This window comes from Caenorhabditis remanei, chromosome IV, assembly GCF_010183535.1.
Source record: "Caenorhabditis remanei strain PX506 chromosome IV, whole genome shotgun sequence".
In the NCBI taxonomy this organism is placed as follows: domain Eukaryota; kingdom Metazoa; phylum Nematoda; class Chromadorea; order Rhabditida; family Rhabditidae; genus Caenorhabditis; species Caenorhabditis remanei.
The window spans coordinates 25,082,458-25,099,702 of NC_071331.1; the positions used below are offsets into that span (position 1 = coordinate 25,082,458).

Genomic DNA, 17,245 nt, shown 5'->3' on the forward strand with positions numbered 1-17,245 from the left:
GATGATTGATTGAATTTCTTCGCAATAAATTTTTTTTAAACATTTTCGGGTTTCTTAGAAGAAGGTGTGTTTTTAAGGTTTTTAGGATAGTTCACGTTAATTTTTTCGATTTTTTTCTATTTTTAGGGAGATTTTTTGATTTTTCTGATAAGGGGAAGTTTTAAAGATGAGTTTCAGCTCAGTTGTGATTAGATTTCGTTTAAAATTTCTTAGATTTTCAGGGTTTTCTTGTTTTTTTGATTTTAATGATATTTTTCCCGTTTTTATTCGGATTTTGGGAGATTTTTTGGTTTTTCTGAAAAACGGGATATTTTAAGACAAATTCCAGCCGGAATCTTATGGATTTTTAGTGATTTTCAGTGATTTTCAGTGATTTCTAGCTCAATTAAAGTTCAATAAATTTAAAACAACCGCCACGTAAATCCACATTGACTTCTAATGTTCACGTTGCGGACTCTGCGTACAATGTACACTATTCTACGCGCAGCTTTAAAAATGATATTTGCATTAAAAGTGATAAAAATAGTGAAGAATTGCAGAAAAATCGATTATAATCTTCGAAAAGATGCGATTGAGTAGGCGAAAGGCTCGGATTGGGGAGGACAAGTGAGAAAAATCGAATTAATTCTCATAAAAATTGATTTTTCTTTAGCAATACGAAGTGGACAGTGAATATCGATGGGCTGGGTCTCAAGATCCGAAAATTGTGATCACAACGAGTCGTGATCCGTCATCTCGGCTGAAAATGTTCGCCAAAGAGATGAAATTGATTTTTCCGAACGCTCAACGCATCAATCGTGGACATTATGATGTGAAACAAGTCGTTCAGGCTTGTAAAGCTCAAGATGTACGGTTTTGAACAAAAAATTCGATTATTTCAGAGTTTAAGTCAGGTTTAAGCTAAAACTTGTGTCAAAATCGGTGAAAAACACTGATTTTCGATCTAAAAAGCGCGAAACGCTATTTTCAGCTAAAAATCACTAAGAAATAGGGTTTTAGGTTTGAAAATTTCAAAAAATGCTCCAAAAATCGTTTTCCACTATCTTTGTTTCAGAGAAAACGACATTTTTCGACTAAAAATCGCTAAAACAACTCTAAAATAGTTTTTCCAGTAAAAAACGCCATTTTTGCGATAAAAATGTCTAAAATTCCGCATTTTGAGATACCGAAACGTTTCGCAGCCAAGAGCTCCACAATTTTGTCTCAATTTTTTTTTTCAAACTTGTGTCAAAAGTCACTAAAAACTCTGAAAAAACAAAAATTTAAATAGGTTTCTACGATAAAAATGTCTAAAAATCGACATTTTTCAGTCAAAAATGACTTTTTTACACAAAAAAACTCTCAATTTTTCATTTTCAGTCGACAGCTCTAATCCATCGCCAATGAAGATTCCACGTGGATTCCAAGGAAAAGTTGAGAGCTCATTATGACGAAACTTCGCTTTATTGATAAATTTCTGTTCAAAAATATATTTTCAGAGAATTCCAGTCAATAAAATTCGCTACGCTATTGATAATAATTTTTACCTTGAAAATAAATATGATAATTATTTATTTCATCTGTTTCGTCATATTTTATGTTCTTTCGTTTCCATATTTCTCTCGGAAAATGGGCGGAGCAAATCAAACAGATTTTCAGCAAAATGAGCACTGGTGAAACTTCGGCACCGCCCGTCTCATCGAATTTTCTGCAATTTATTGTGGAGAAGTCGACGAGTGTGACGTCACCATTCAACAAATCACAAATTTGTAGAGAATACGCTGAGAAGACGTCCATTTCGTTGAGCTATTTACAGGGATTGTTAGTTTTATTTTTATTGAAAATTTTAATAAAATCTTTTTTTTTCGACTTCAAAAATATCGACGAGAGATGCATCAAAACAAGAATTTCGACACGATGACGAAGATGAGAATCTGTTTTGCACTGGGTGCATCGATTGATTCGAAGTTTTTAGAAGAGTGAGTGAGCAGGGAAAAGCTCCGCCCATTTTTTGCAGTTTTGGAGCACTTTTGACTGACATTTTTCCGGTTGAAACGCTCTTTTTCTCCAATTTTGATTAACTGGAGCGCCTTTGACGCGCTGAGCTCATCTCATGAGATAACGTCTGAAAACGCGTCACAGGCGCGCCAGCAGAAGTTTTTTAATAGTTTCGCAATAAAAAGAGGTGTCTGGTACGCCTTCTTTTTGCAAAAGGGGACATTTCAAAAGACGAGTGGGCGTGGCTTAATAACTTTATCCATTTCAGACTTCAAAAAGACGCCACTGTGACCATTGATTCCTCAATGCGAATCTTGGTATACACAGCGAATGATGGAAATTTGAAATTGAATGGAGAACAGAAGACGAAATCGTTGAAAAGAAATCAGAAAGAAGAAGTGACTTCATCATCATCATCAGAATCTTCTTCAGAAGAAGAAGATTCAGAAATGGATTTCAAGGAAAGTGTTTCGATACGTGGATGGTCTCGTCTCATCGAGTCAAAACTCAAATTAATGAAATTTGTGGTCAAGAAAACGAGGGGGATTACTAGGCCATTGAGTATCGGATGCTTGGCGACTGAATACGTTCGAAAGGGCAACACGGAGAAATCACATTCAGCAATTCATTTTTGTCTTCGAAGAATTCGGGATGAAGTTTATAAAATGAAGAAACTCGATGTGGCGACTCGAGTGAGAATCATTTTTGGATTGAGTGCCACCGTTGACGAAGGATTTTTGAATGAGTGAGAAGGGGGCGGAGTCTCTGATTTTAACATACTTGGCTCCGCGTTGATTGAATGTTAAAGTTTTGGTCAAAAACTATACTTTTTCCAAAAAAAATTCAAAATTTTTTTGAATTTTTTTTGCAAAAAAGTCGATTTTTCGACTATGTTTTTAAATTTCGATAAAATAAAAGTTTACATAAATCGATTTTTACCCAATCTGTAAAGTTCGCACTATTGAGAATGATAAGCCACGCCCTCTTTCAGACTCCGCCGAAATGCTAAAGTGAAAGTGGATGAGACGGGAAGAATTACAAAATACAAAGCGAATGATGGAAGTCTCAAATTGAGAGGAGAACATCGACAAACACATAAAAGGGAAGACAAGATAGATGAGAAGGAATGGATGTTGGAAGTGAAACAAGATGAAGAAGAAGAGATCAAACCATTCGATGTATTCATAGAAAACTATGAATATGAGCACGAATTCAAGATGGAAACACCTTCGAATTATCCACAGATTGGCACGACATATTCTGCCTCTTTTTCGTCTTCGAGTTCCACGAGATCCCCACCGATTACTTATGGAGAATTGTTGTAAATATTTCGGCATACTTGCAAACCGGGCCGCCGCTTAACTTGCGTTAAACTCAATATTATGAGCTGAAAAATATACCAAAATGTAGATCACGACGAGTTCTATAACGGTGACCTACTACAGGCTAGATCACGGTGCCGTTTGCTTCATTTTAAGCTATCACATGCTAATTTTGGTTGTCTGAAAATGCCGGTAGGGCTCAGAATGTAGTTTTCAGGAAAAACGGTGTTTTTGGAGCAAAAATCTAACTATTCATGGCTTTTCAGTGCTGAGCAATCACATTTCATCAAGGTGAATAATAAAAGACAGGTCTCGGTCCGCAATTTTTATATGAAAATTTTGCACCTTGATGAAATTTGATTGCTCAGCACTGAAAAGCCATGAATAGTTAGATTTTTGCTCCAAAAACACCGTTTTTCCTGAAAACTACATTCTAGAATGCATTCTGAGCCCTACCGGCATTTTCAGACAACCAAATTTAGCATGTGATAGCTTAAAATGAAGCAAACAGCACCGTGATCTAGCCTGTAGTAGGTCACGGGCATAGAACTCGTCGAGATCTACATTTTCGTATAATTTTCAGCTCATAATATTGAGTTTTAAGCGAGTTACGCGGGTTTGCAAGTATGCTATTTCGGTAGACCGCAGCAGTTGCGAAATTAAACAATTTCAGAAAAACGGTCCAGAAATCGACTCGATGTGGGAATGGAATCGAATTTCTTTCGATCCTCTCTGACGTGGCGATCAATTTGAAATCGCCGATTATGCGTTCATTTGTTGAGAATGTGGCAGAGAGAATGCAAGAATCCGAGATCAAGGAAATGGTTAGTCCTTATGGAATTTTCATAATTTCCATACTTGTCAAGGCCCGTATTAAAATTTCACTTTAAAAATTGTAAAAATCAATTTCAGTACATTCCCGAACCATTGCTCCGTTCCTCATTCGACGTGGGTCTACGCTTCATTCTTGACCATTCGAAACTGACGGTTTCCAACGAGGAATCGAATATTTCACTGAAAGAAGTGCTCATGGTTTTCCGTGTTGCGCTATTCAATTCCAACGATTACACTGGTTTCAAAGACGAGTTGAGACAAATGAGTTATAGCGAGAAATCGGACTTGAGAGTTCCGTATGAAAAGGTGCGATATGGATTGGAAATGGCGATTGAGTATGCCTTCCCGTGAATAATTGCATCTTTAACTTTATTAATTTGTTGTGTGTGTACTAATTTGATAAAATTTGTTGTTTTTTCAAGTCGTTTATTCTCTCGATTCACAAGGATTCAAAATCCAAATATTTCTCTGCTTACGATTTTTTTGAAAAGGGGAAGTTTTAAAGATGAATTTCAGCTTATTTGTGATTAGATTTCGTTTAAAATTTCTTAGATTTTCAGGGTTTACTTGATTTTATTCATTTTTATGAGTTTTTCCCGTTTTTTTCTATTTTTAGAGAGATTTTTTGGTTTTTCTGAAAAACGGGATTTTTCAAGACAAATTCCAGCCGGAATCTTATAGATTTTTAGTGCTTTTCAGTGATTTTCAGCGATTTCCAGCTAAAACTAATTTAATTTAATTTAAAACAACCGCCACGTAAATCCACATGGACTTCTAATGTTCACGTTGCGGACTCTGCGTACAATGTACAATATTCTACGCCCAACTCTTCTCATCACATTTCTCTGAAATTCTCTTCGTTTTCTCTTTAATTTTCTCAAAATTTCTGCAATAAAAAATGAAAAAAATTATTTAAGAATGATTCGTCGTGAGAATCGCCTCCGACGCGAGTACATCTTCCGGAAATCGCTCGAGGAGAAGCAGAAAACTCTCGAGGAGAAAAGAGAGAAGATTCGTGACGCTTTGGAGAATAATACGTTAGATTTTTGCATTAAAAATGATAAAAATAGTGAAAATTGCAGAAAAATCGATTATAATCTTCGAAAAGATGCGATCGAGTTGGCGAAAGGCTCGGATTGGGGCGGACAAGTGAGAAAATTCGAAAAAATTCTCATAAAAATTGATTTTTCTTTAGCAATACGAAGTGGACAGTGAATATCGATGGGCTGGGTCTCAAGATCCGAAAATTGTGATCACAACGAGTCGTGATCCGTCATCTCGGCTAAAAATGTTCGCGAAAGAAATGAAATTGATTTTCCCGAACGCTCAACGCATCAATCGTGGACATTATGATGTGAAACAAGTCGTTCAGGCTTGTAAAGCTCAAGATGTACGGTTTTGAATGATAAATTCGATTATTTCAGAGTTTAAGTCAGGTTTAAGCTGAAACTTGTGTCAAAATTCACGAAAAACGCTGGTTTTCGACCTAAACAACTTTTTTCATAAGATTCTGCGATAAATATGCCTAAAAATCTACATTTTTCTGCTCCCGGACATGATTTTTCCTCAATTTTCCCGTTTTTTACTGATAAATTGACTTTTTCCGATAATTAATTGTTGGAGAAGACAAAATGATCAGCTTTTGTGCTTTTGATGTCCAAAAAACCAAATTTTTTGTCGAAAAAGCTGAAAATTTTTTATAAAATGACAAAAACGGGTTTTTCAACAACATTTCTTTATGAAAATCACAAAAAAACCATCTTTTTGACTTCTTAGGCAATCAATTATCTAATCGGGAGTCTGGCGTTCCTTTGACGCGATTTGTCAGCTCAAATTTTTGAAAAACTTATCTGGGGCACCTGCAGCGTCTTTTCAGAGACGGAATTTCAAAAAAAACTGGAGACTGGCGCACCTTTGACGCGTTCACTATTGATGTTTTCATTTTTGCCATTTTATCATTAGAGCGCACTTGTTGAAACTTAGTAGCTTAACTTTTCACCATGAGAAAACCTGAATCGGTTTTTTGTGATTTCGGCGAGAAAAACGCGCCGGAGGCACCCCAGTCATCAATAATTTGACTTTTCGCCAAGTTTTTGCTATTTTTGGATGGAAATCGCGCCGCCAAAGACGCCGCCGAGTCGATTTGTGACAATTTTAACGTGAAAAACGCGCCCGAGGCGCCCCAGTCATCAAATAATTCGACTTTTCCCGAAATCCTTGCGATCCTAGCGCTCGTGGCTTAATTTTCTCTTTTTTCAAATCCTAGGCCCGATCTAAACAGCTTTTTCGATATGATTCTGCTATAAAAATGTCTAAAAATCTAGATTTTTCATCAAAAATGGCTTTTTTTACACAAAAAACTCTCAATTTTTCTATTTTAGTCAACAGATCTCATCATCTTCACCGAAACCCGGGGAAACCCTGACGGAATGCTCGTCTGTCACCTTCCATTCGGTCCGACAGCGTTCTTCTCAATGGCCAATGTAGTAATGAGACACGATATTCCGAATTGTGGAACAATGAGTGAACAATATCCACATCTGATTTTCGACAATCTGAACAGTCGACTCGGTCAACGATTCACCACAATTCTGAAACATTTGTTCCCGGTGCCGAAGCCTGACTCGAAACGTGTCATCACTTTTTCGAATACAGACGATTTCGTCAGTTTCAGACATCACACTTATAAGGAGACCGAGGGAGAGATTGAGATGACTGAGGCGGGACCCAGATTCGAGTTGAAACGTAAGGAAATATGATTGGAACCAGTGTGGAAATGACCAAAAAGTGCCGAAGTTTGGATGAAAATGAGTCAAAAATCAGCGAAATGACAGTTTAAAGCTGAAAATCTAGGGTTTTTTTACCCTGATAGCCCGATTTTGAGGTTTTGGACATCTAGATTGAAAGACACATTTTCAGTCACTTTTAGAGATTTTTTATTCAAAAAAACTGAGATCATCATTTTCAGTTGAAAAACTAGATTCTCCAAGCTTTGTAAAGAATTTTTCCGCTGAAATAGTGAAAAAAGGGCGGAGCCTATCTCAGCTCTTTTTGAGTAAAAAATCTCTAAAAATGACTGAAAAACTCGATTTTTCGCTGAATTTTGAGCATTTTTGAGCAGAAAATTACAGTTTCTCAGTGAATTGTTCACTAAAAAGCTCGAAAAATCAGTCAGTCTGTGTATCTGTCGATCCAGATGTCCAAAACCTCAAAAATCTTGTTTTCAGGGTAAAAAACCACTCGAATGTCCGCTCAAAACTGTTTTCCTCATTTTTTGACTTATTTTCAGCCAGATTTCGGAAATTTTGGTTCAAAATGTGCCTGAAAATGCTCAAAAATCCCAAATTTTCCCATTTCCAGCATACCAAATCAAGCTGGGAACACTGGAGAATCTGGCGGCTGCCGAGGACGAATGGGTGCTCAGATCGTACACGAATACCGCCCGTAAACGCACATTCCTCAGTGTCGCGAGGGACGATGATGCGACGGCGGAATAAGCGATTAATTGTTGATTTTTTGTTATCTTTTTGTTCTGTTGTGTTGCTCTCTGTTCTTTTATCATATATGAAATCACGCTACAAGTTAGTTAGGAGTCATTCGGGTTAGGTTGCAACCGCGCTCCATCGCAAACGAGAGAGTATCGGCGAGAGACGCAGAGTTTTTTCCACAGATTTTCATGAAAACTGCCAAAACTCGGCGTCTCTCTGACCGATACTCTCTCGTTTTGCGGTGAAGCGCAGTTGTAAGACGGGGGTGGACATATAATATAGAATTGTTAGTTAAAGATAGTTAATTATGATACAGTGTAGCTCAAGAATAATTTAGATAATTAGATTGATTTCTTCACTTCTCATCCAACATCGGCTTCTTCTCTCGATATGCATCCGAATGCATCGTCTTCCCCGCCATCTCCATCACCGCCCTCGCTTCTGGATCCTTATCGATAATCGATCTCTCCGGATCCCTCTCCGCTTCGACCATCATCTCTTCGAACGTCTTCTGCGGCTTCTCTCCCGGACGCCACGCCTCGATATTCTTGATTTGGAAGTGTTCCTCATCGGCGAGATAACACGGTTCGAAAGCTGACGAGTTCTTTTGAGAGAGACCACCGTCGAATGTCTCGTGAATGAAGAACGGCCACACGTTATCGTATCCACCGATTCCCTGGAAATTTCTAGGTTCAAAATGGCTTAAAATGGCCTAAAAACGGCTGAAAATCGCTTAAAATAGGTTGAAAATAGCTAAAAATGGCTTAAAAATTGCTAAACATCGCTCAAAATCGCTAAAAATCGCTTAAAATCGCTTAAAATGGTTTTTTTTGGTTTCCAGACTCAAATTATCAAAAAAGAAATCATTTCAAGCTTTTAAATTGCTGAAATCGGAAATTACAGCTTAGGTACTTGGCGCCAAAACTCAAAATTAAAATTTTTTCGAATTTTTCTTTCGGAATCAGAAGAAATTCTGAAAAATCATTAAGACGCACTCTCAGAGTCAATCGAGCATCGATCAACAGGCCATAGTCACACGAAAAAAGTTGACCATCTCCGATTTGCCCATCCTTTTGATCAGAGATAGTATCAAGTGTCCTCAGCAAATTGGGGTACTTTTTGGCCGGGTCCGTCACCTGGGTACTTAGGAAAATCAAAAAATCGATATTTTTCGAAAATTTTTCCTGAAGTAGTTAGGTATGAAATCTCAACGGGAAATTGTTGTAGACACTATTTTAAGCATTTTTTGTATTTAGAAGAAAATTCCAGCTCAACACCTTCATTGTGAAAATTATCAAAATATATGAAATTTTCGGGTTTTTTTCATGAAATCGTTTTTATCTCGGCAGTGACCCGACAAGACGGGCTTTTTTATTTAAAATTCGAAATCTACATAAAATTTGGTATCGGAAACATGCTGTCCCTACTTGTAACTCTAGGACCCAAGAACGGTTTTTATGGGAAGTATGGGAAAAAATGCGATTTTAATTTTCGAGCCCTCCCGGTAAATCATTTTTAAGGTTCCGAAACAATGGTTTTTTGAAATTTTTTATTGAATCATATAATTTTACTTTGGTTCCAACACAGTTTTCAATGATACTACAAAAAAAAATATTTGAAAAAATTTGAAATTTTGATTTTTTGAAAATTTCCCTGAATTGAATCATTCAAGCTAAAATATTGAGGATAGCGTTATAAATTTAGAAGAATACAATCGGAACATAATTTAAATTTATAAAACAACTAATTTCCATCATTGGGTCATCTACAATTTACGCTTTCAAGGTGAAATTTACCGAAATGTTCAACTAGGAAAGTTGGTGCAATGGAACGTCATACTTGCATCTTTATTGGACAGAGGACTGTGTTGAAAATGACAGAAAAAGTAAGAAAACTACAAAAATTAAGTAATGAAGCAAGATTTTCAAGAAAAAAAGACAAAAAAACTTTTCTGACTTCCACAAAAAGGTCAGACCATTGAACATGCATGAGTCTTATTTTTTCTATTTTTTCTTGAAAATCTTGCTTCATTACTTAATTTTTGTAGTTTTCTTACTTTTTCTGTCATTTTCAACACAGTCCTCTGTCCAATAAAGATGCAAGTATGACGTTCCATTGCACCAACTTTCCTAGTTGAACATTTCGGTAAATTTCACCTTGAAAGCGTAAATTGTAGATGACCCAATGATGGAAATTAGTTGTTTTATAAATTTAAATTATGTTCCGATTGTATTCTTCTAAATTTATAACGCTATCCTCAATATTTTAGCTTGAATGATTCAATTCAGGGAAATTTTCAAAAAATCAAAATTTCAAATTTTTTCAAATATTTTTTTTTGTAGTATCATTGAAAACTGTGTTGGAACCAAAGTAAAATTATATGATTCAATAAAAAATTTCAAAAAACCATTGTTTCGGAACCTTAAAAATGATTTACCGGGAGGGCTCGAAAATTAAAATCGCATTTTTTCCCATACTTCCCATAAAAACCGTTCTTGGGTCCTAGAGTTACAAGTAGGGACAGCATGTTTCCGATACCAAATTTTATGTAGATTTCGAATTTTAAATAAAAAAGCCCGTCTTGTCGGGTCACTGCCGAGATAAAAACGATTTCATGAAAAAAACCCGAAAATTTCATATATTTTGATAATTTTCACAATGAAGGTGTTGAGCTGGAATTTTCTTCTAAATACAAAAAATGCTTAAAATAGTGTCTACAACAATTTCCCGTTGAGATTTCATACCTAACTACCTCAGGAAAAATTTTCGAAAAATATCGATTTTTTGATTTTCCTAAGTACCCAGGTGACGGACCCGGCCAAAAAGTACCCCAATTTGCTGAGGACACTTGATACTATCTCTGATCAAAAGGATGGGCAAATCGGAGATGGTCAACTTTTTTCGTGTGACTATGGGTGATCGAACGAGTCAGAGAGTGCGTCTTAAAAATTTCAAAGAATTGTTGAAAAACTCTGAAATTTTCGAACTTTTTTGCGAAAAAGATCGGAAAAACGCGTCTCAGGCGCGACAGACATTGGATTTTTCTGACGAAACGTATAATTTTTTCGATTTTTTTTCTAGAAAAGTCGATTTTTTGAATTTAGAAAGTTTTTTTCGATGAGAAATTGAAAAATGTCAAAAAATTGCTGACAAACTCTGAAATTTTTGGACTTTTTCGCGAAAAAGTCACATTTTCGACTATCATTCAGAATCAGAAGAAACTCTGAAAAATCTTCAAAAATGTTCAAATTTTTGATGAAAAATCGCTGAAAATGGATGAAAATTGGCTAAAAATCGGGTAATTGGTGCTAAAATTCAAAATTATTGGAATTTTTCGCGAAAAAAGAAAAATTTTCGACTATGATTCAGAATTAGAAGAAATTCTGAAAAATTATCAAAAATCTCAAGATTGTTTTGAAAAAAAAGGCTTAAAATAGCTAAAGGTCGCTGAAAATTGGCTAAAAATCGCTATAAATGGCTTAAAAATGGCTAAAATGGCTTAAATAGTTAAAAACTGGCTTAAAATTGCTAAAAATCGCTAAAAATTGCTATAAATGGCTAAAATCGCTGAAAATCTGCTAAAAATTGGCTAAAAATCGTTATAAATCGCTTAAAATCGCTAAAAATCGCTGAAAATTGGCTAAAAATCGCTAAAATTCAAATTTTTCTCAATTTTCAACCTAATTTTCAAAAAAATTTTCAGTTTTCCCCCTTACCAATCCATTAGGCATTTGCTGCTGCTGATAATTCAAATACACATAATTATCCGTCCTCCCAGTGGCACTAAACGTCCCAATTTTCGGTGCCAACTGGAACAAGAAGCACTCAGCAGAGCCCCGATACTGTGGTCCCGCCAGGAATCCATGAGAAGCAAAGAATCCGAATCTCCGGCCCCTCATAGATCTCATCACAATGAAACAGGGCCCCTGTCCATTGATATTTTTAACAAGTTGAGAGAAACTATGGCCGTGTTTCGCGTTCGAGTACAAAAGTGTCCAATTCTTGCGGCGATCGAATGGCAAATGAGAATTCAAAACCAGCTGATCGACATTGCCCATCAATTGTGACTTCTCGTTCAATGTCGGCATTTTCGAGTCGCCGGGACGTTCGACGAGTCTTTGGTAGATGAATGAGCCAGTATATGGGAACAGAGGGCAGGTGGAGAAGAAGTGATCAAGTTCTTCAATTGGTTTCGTGTTTTCCGTCTCAAAATAATCGTAGAGACGTACTTGGTCTTCTCGGGTGAATTTGTTGGCTTCGCAGAAGATTTTTACGACGGCTCGCATCAACTGCAAATAGTTACTGTATTCTAAGGATCCTAGTTTTTGGATTGGGGTACTGTAGTTTCTGGATCATAACTCTAGGATCGGGTTACTGTATTCTAAGGATCCTAGTTTTTCGATTAGGGTACCGTAGTGTCTGGATCATAACTCTAGGATCGGGTTACTGTAGTTTCTGGATCCTAACTCTAGGATCGGGTTACTGTAGTTTCTGGATCCTAACTCTAGGATCGGGTTACTGTATTCTAATGATCCCAGTTTTTGGATTGGGGTACTGTAGTTTCTGGATCATAACTCATAGGATCGGGTTACTGTATTCTAAGGATCCTAGTTTTTGGATTGGGGTACTGTAGTTTTTGGATCCTAACTCTAGGATCGGGTTACTGTATTCTAAGGATCCAAGTTTTTGGATTGGAGTACTGTAGATTCTGGATTATAACTCTAGGATCGGGTTACTGTATTCTAAGGATCCTAGTTTTTGGATTGGGGTACTGTAGTTTCTGGATCCTAGTTATTGGATCGGGTTACTGTATTCTAAGGATCCTAGTTTTTGGATTGGGGTACTGTAGTTTCTGGATCCTAACTCTAGGATCGGGTTACTGTATTCTAAGGATCCTAGTTTTTCGATTAGGGTACTGTAGTTTCTGGATCATAACTCTAGGATCGGGTTACTGTATTCTAAGGATCCTAGTTTTTGGATTGGGGTACTGTAGTTTCTGGATCCTAGTTATTGGATCGGGTTACTGTATTCTAAGGATCCTAGTTTTTGGATTGGGGTACTGTAGTTTCTGGATCCTAACTCTAGGATCGGGTTACTGTATTCTAAGGATCCTAGTTTTTCGATTAGGGTACTGTAGTTTCTGGATCATAACTCTAGGATCGGGTTACTGTATTCTAAGGATCCTAGTTTTTCGATTAGGGTACTGTAGTTTCTGGATCATAACTCTAGGATCGGGTTACTGTAGTCTCAGGATCCTAGTTTTTGGATTGGGGTACTGTAGTTTCTGGATCATAACTCTAGGATCGGGTTAGTCATTTTCAGCCAAAAAATCACGATTTCTGAGCATTTTTGGGTTGATAAACTCAATTTTTCGATAAAATTGAGGCTAGGAGCGTCCTGAAATGGCTTCTAGAGTTGAAATTCATAACTTTTAGCTAAAAGTTAAGATTTTCCAGCTTTAAATGACATTCCAGTGCAGTTTTTCATGATTTTCTACACAAAAATATTTGCATTTTGGTATATTTTTCAGCTCGTTCAGATTATGATCACATTTCAGAGAGAAATGGAAAAACCAAAGTTTCAAAATCACGATTTAGGAGAACACCTTCCAGAATCCACTAGGAATTCGTCTGCACCTCCAGAAAGATTTCATTGGAAATATGCACCGTTTTTCTAAATAAAATTCACAAAATTTCACTGATAAAAACGTTTTTTTTCGAAATTTTTTTTTCACATTTTTTTTTGCTGAAATCTTTCCCCTCCTCACCACATCTTTCTCTTTTCCAAAACAGAGAATCAATGAATTCGCGAGTGTATCAAAGTGTCCCAATCCTCCATCAATAATTCTCAAAAGTGACTTCGAAGGCAGAAGACCCGACGGCTCGTCGTTCACCAATCGATAGTAGCACTGAGCGGAGCCCTCGCCGAATATTGGGAATGTTGGCTGGAAAAAAATCGCTTGAAAACTGCTAAAACTGCTAAAATAGGGTTGAAAATCGCTTGAAATTGGCTAGAAATAGCTTACAAGTAGCTTGAAATCGCTTAAAATGGCAAAAAATTGCTAAAAATCACTTGAAATTCGCTTAAGAATGGCTAAAAATCACCTAAAATCAGTAAAAATGGCTAAAAATTCGCTTTAAAATAGACAAAAATCGCTAAAAACACTGAAAATTGCTGAAAAATGACTGAAAACTGTCTAAAAATCGCTTAAAAACTGATAAAAATCGCTAAAAACGACTGAAAATCGTTAAAATTCGCTAAAAATCACTTTAAAATGGCTAAAAATTCGCTTTAATATAACTGAAAATCGCTAAAAATCACTAAAAATTGCTGAAAAATGACTAAATACTGCCTAAAATCGCTTAATAATCTCGCAGCAATTTTTGGTTCTACAACTGTGGCTGGCGTGCCGTCGCCGCGTTTTTGATACCTCAAATCAAAATGTTGAAGTGGCTGGGGCGTCTTTGACGCGTCTATCTTTAAGTGGTTAAAAAGTCGCTAAAATCGCTTAAAACCGCTAAATCTCGCTTTAAAATAGATAAAAATCGCTAAAAACGACTTAAAATCGCTAAAAACACTAAAAAAAATTGCTAAAAATCGCATCAATTTGTGGTTCTACAACAGTGGCTGGCGCGCCGTCGCCTCGTTTTTGGTACCTCAAATCGAAAAATTTGGCTAAAAATAGCTGAAACTCAAAAATCGCTTGAAAATGACTAAAATTCAATTAAAAATGGCTAAAAATGCTTAAAAATTGGAAATTTCAGTCAAAACTCAGAATTTTCAGCAGAAAATTCGTACCACAAACTGTTCCCTAGTCATTTTATCCTTCCCATTCGTCGCCTTTTTCCAGTTTTCCATAAACTTTTTGTACTCTTCATCAGTGATATTTTTGAGATCCTTTCGTTTCGAATTTTCTGCTCCCATTTCTGGAAAAAAACGAAAAAATATATATTAGTACTTCACGCTTCATACAACCGCGCTCTACCGAAACCACGAGAAAATGGAGTGCGAAATTGAGAGACGCAGAGAAAAAGAGAGGACATTTCGGTGGAGCGCGGTTGTAGGAACTGTGCGGAGCCAATAGTTTAAAATTTAAAAAAAAAACAAAGAAAATCTTCTGAAATTCGAAAAAATATTGAAAATTGTGTCAAAACACATTGATTAACAGAAAAAAAGACAAATTTAATAAAAAATGAAATAATTTTCATATAAAATACACATAGCGTGCATTATAATATACTTAAACACATACATCAAAAATCAATACATGTATATAGATAGCAAGTCGAAAAAATAATATGAAAATATGCGGAAAAACGGAAAATAGAAAGAGATTAGCCAATGAATCCTGGCGGCAACGACGACGACGACGACGAAGAGCAGCACGTGAATATTCAGAAGACGACGACGACGACGTGGAGAGACGCAGAGAAGTGGAATTATGATGATGAGGGGATGGAGGAGAAGAGACGGGGAAACCTGAATATTCATATTTTGTTTAAAAGATCATAGCAACGTTGGTAGCAACCGAATTTTCAGGGGGGCGCGTTTGAAATTAACTGAAAATGACTCAAAATTGGATAAAAATGATTGTAAAAATTGATTAAACTGACTGAAAATGGTCTAAAATCGTTAAAAATCGCTCAAAAATGGCTAAAAACCTCTGAAATCGCTTTAAAATGGCTAAAATTACTAAAAACCTCTAAAAATCGCTTTAAAATGGCTAAAATTACTAAAAACCTCTAAAAATCGCTTTAAAATGGCTAAAAACCTCTAAAAAAGGTTAAATATGGCTTTAGATGGCTCATAATGGCTTGAAATAGCTAAAATGGCCTTAAAATGGTCTAAAATCAAAAATGACTCAAAATTGGTTAAAAATGATAGTAAAAATGGACTACACTGCCTGAAAATGACTTAAAAATGGCTTGAAATGACTAAAAATGGATAAAAACCGCTAAAATGGCTTTAAAATTTGAAGCCATTAAAAACACCATTTTTAGCCATTTTAATTTAAAATATTAAGTCAAAATAGATTTAAAAAATCGTTTCAAATCGCTAAAATGACTAAAACCGACTAAGAACAGCTAAAAATGACTAAAAACATCTGAAATCGCTTAAAATCGCTAAAAATCGCTTTAAAAAATGCTCAAATGGTTCAAAAAGATAGCTTAAAATGGCTAAACAAAATGGCTGAAAAGAGACTAAAAATGGTTGAAAAATGACTAAAAATTCTCTTTCTTTTGGTTTCCAAGCTCAAATTATCAAGAAAGCTATTTAAGGCTACAACATTGGAGAAATTTGAAATTGAGCTTTCGAGTGGGGCACGCATTCTTCTATTCTATCTTAAGATAGCGCTGAAAATTTAAATTTTAAAGAATGCAAAAAAATTCTAGAATTGCTAAAAAAAATGCCTTAAAATTGCTGAAAATGGCTAAAATGGCTTGAAAGAAGCCATTTTAATTCATTTTTAAGCTATTTTCAACCATTTTAAAGCGATTTTTAGTCATTTTTCACTCAAAAATGCAATTTCCAAGCCTCAAACGCACCGCATCAATCTACTGAGCAGTCGCGGGCGGGTCGACTTGATTCGATTGCAACAAATCGGAGATATTCTTCTCCAAATCGTCGATTCTCTGAGTCATATCGTCAATTCTGCGGATAATTTGATCCGACATGTGCTGGAATCGATCTTGTGTCTGTTGGAGGACACCCTGAATCAAAGAAGTCAAATCGGTCATGTTTCCGTCGCCAGTGGTCTCCAGATTCGCCGTCGGAGTGATGGATTTCTCGTCAGTCATCGTTCCTAGCTAAATATCGATTTTTTGAGAGTTTAAAGTGAAAAAAATAGGGAAAACAGTGAGAAAAACGGTATAAACAAGAGAAAACGCTTTATTTTCTACACAGCGAACGTAACACGAGGACAAACAACAACAGGGCGAGAGAGCATGAGGAATGGAGAGAGTGCAGACGACGAGAGCACGGAGAAATAGTGTTAGAGAGAAAGAGAGAGAGGAGACCAGATGGTCACCCGGAGCAGAGGGGACAAATAATATTAAATGTAATGGAAGAATCGATGTGACGGAGGGGGAAGGGGGAGGTTTACACTGTAAGAATAGTGAGAATAGCTAGTTTTAACCGATTTTATGCTGGAAAAGGTCTCGGAAAATTTCAAAAAAATTAATTAAAAATGAAAAAACTACGGTAGTTGAAAAAGTACGCATCACGGACAATGTGCGCTATTTGACGAACAATTGAATTTCAGTGTATAAGAAACAGAAAAAATTGGATTTTTTCCTGAAAATTTCTTTTAAAACTCAATTTTTCGATTGAAAACAAACAAAAAACACTATTTTTCATTTATATTTATAAGATGGATAGTCTGAGAACTCAAAAATTCTCGAAAAGAACTAGAATTCCCGAAATTTTGATAAAAAACCAATTTTCAGATGGAAATCATACGAAAACTCTGGTTTTAACGTAATTTCTAGGATAAAAAGTCCAAAAAGTTGAGAATTCTTCAAAAAGAACCAAAAAAAGAATTTTCTAGACCAATTTTTTTTGTTTTTTTCTAATTCCTCTTTTTTTCCAGCTCAAACCTCTTCATTTCCAGCTCAAAACTCTCAA

The 17,245-nt window shown here is 36.0% G+C and overlaps 5 protein-coding genes across 5 annotated transcripts; 3 read left to right on the top strand and 2 right to left on the bottom strand.

Moving 5' to 3' along the window:
- Positions 1–438: 438 nt before the first annotated feature.
- On the top strand, positions 439–859 carry GCK72_016205 (uncharacterized protein; the record flags this gene model as incomplete). The annotated part of the gene is made up of 2 exons (XM_053731384.1): positions 439–513; positions 653–859. The coding sequence occupies 2 exons, from the start codon at positions 439–441 to the stop codon at positions 857–859; spliced, it is 282 nt and encodes a 93-aa protein (XP_053586156.1).
- A 783-nt stretch (positions 860–1,642) lies between these two features.
- GCK72_016206 (uncharacterized protein) lies at positions 1,643–4,484 on the top strand (the record flags this gene model as incomplete). Its single annotated transcript, XM_053731385.1, has 5 exons — positions 1,643–1,800; positions 2,246–2,722; positions 2,969–3,298; positions 3,973–4,123; positions 4,212–4,484. The coding sequence occupies 5 exons, from the start codon at positions 1,643–1,645 to the stop codon at positions 4,482–4,484; spliced, it is 1,389 nt and encodes a 462-aa protein (XP_053586157.1).
- Positions 4,485–5,051: 567 nt separating this feature from the next.
- Positions 5,052–7,630, top strand: GCK72_016207 (uncharacterized protein; the record flags this gene model as incomplete). The annotated part of the gene is made up of 5 exons (XM_003091949.2): positions 5,052–5,170; positions 5,216–5,282; positions 5,329–5,523; positions 6,515–6,878; positions 7,494–7,630. 5 exons carry the CDS (start codon positions 5,052–5,054, stop codon positions 7,628–7,630), a joined length of 882 nt encoding a protein of 293 aa, XP_003091997.2.
- A 346-nt stretch (positions 7,631–7,976) lies between these two features.
- GCK72_016208 (uncharacterized protein) lies at positions 7,977–14,545 on the bottom strand (the record flags this gene model as incomplete). The annotated part of the gene is made up of 4 exons (XM_053731386.1): positions 7,977–8,297; positions 11,338–11,910; positions 13,389–13,565; positions 14,420–14,545. 4 exons carry the CDS (start codon positions 14,543–14,545, stop codon positions 7,977–7,979), a joined length of 1,197 nt encoding a protein of 398 aa, XP_053586158.1.
- Positions 14,546–16,176: 1,631 nt separating this feature from the next.
- Positions 16,177–16,419, bottom strand: GCK72_016209 (uncharacterized protein; the record flags this gene model as incomplete). The annotated part of the gene is made up of 1 exon (XM_003091959.1): positions 16,177–16,419. One exon carries the CDS (start codon positions 16,417–16,419, stop codon positions 16,177–16,179), a length of 243 nt encoding a protein of 80 aa, XP_003092007.1.
- Positions 16,420–17,245: the final 826 nt, after the last annotated feature.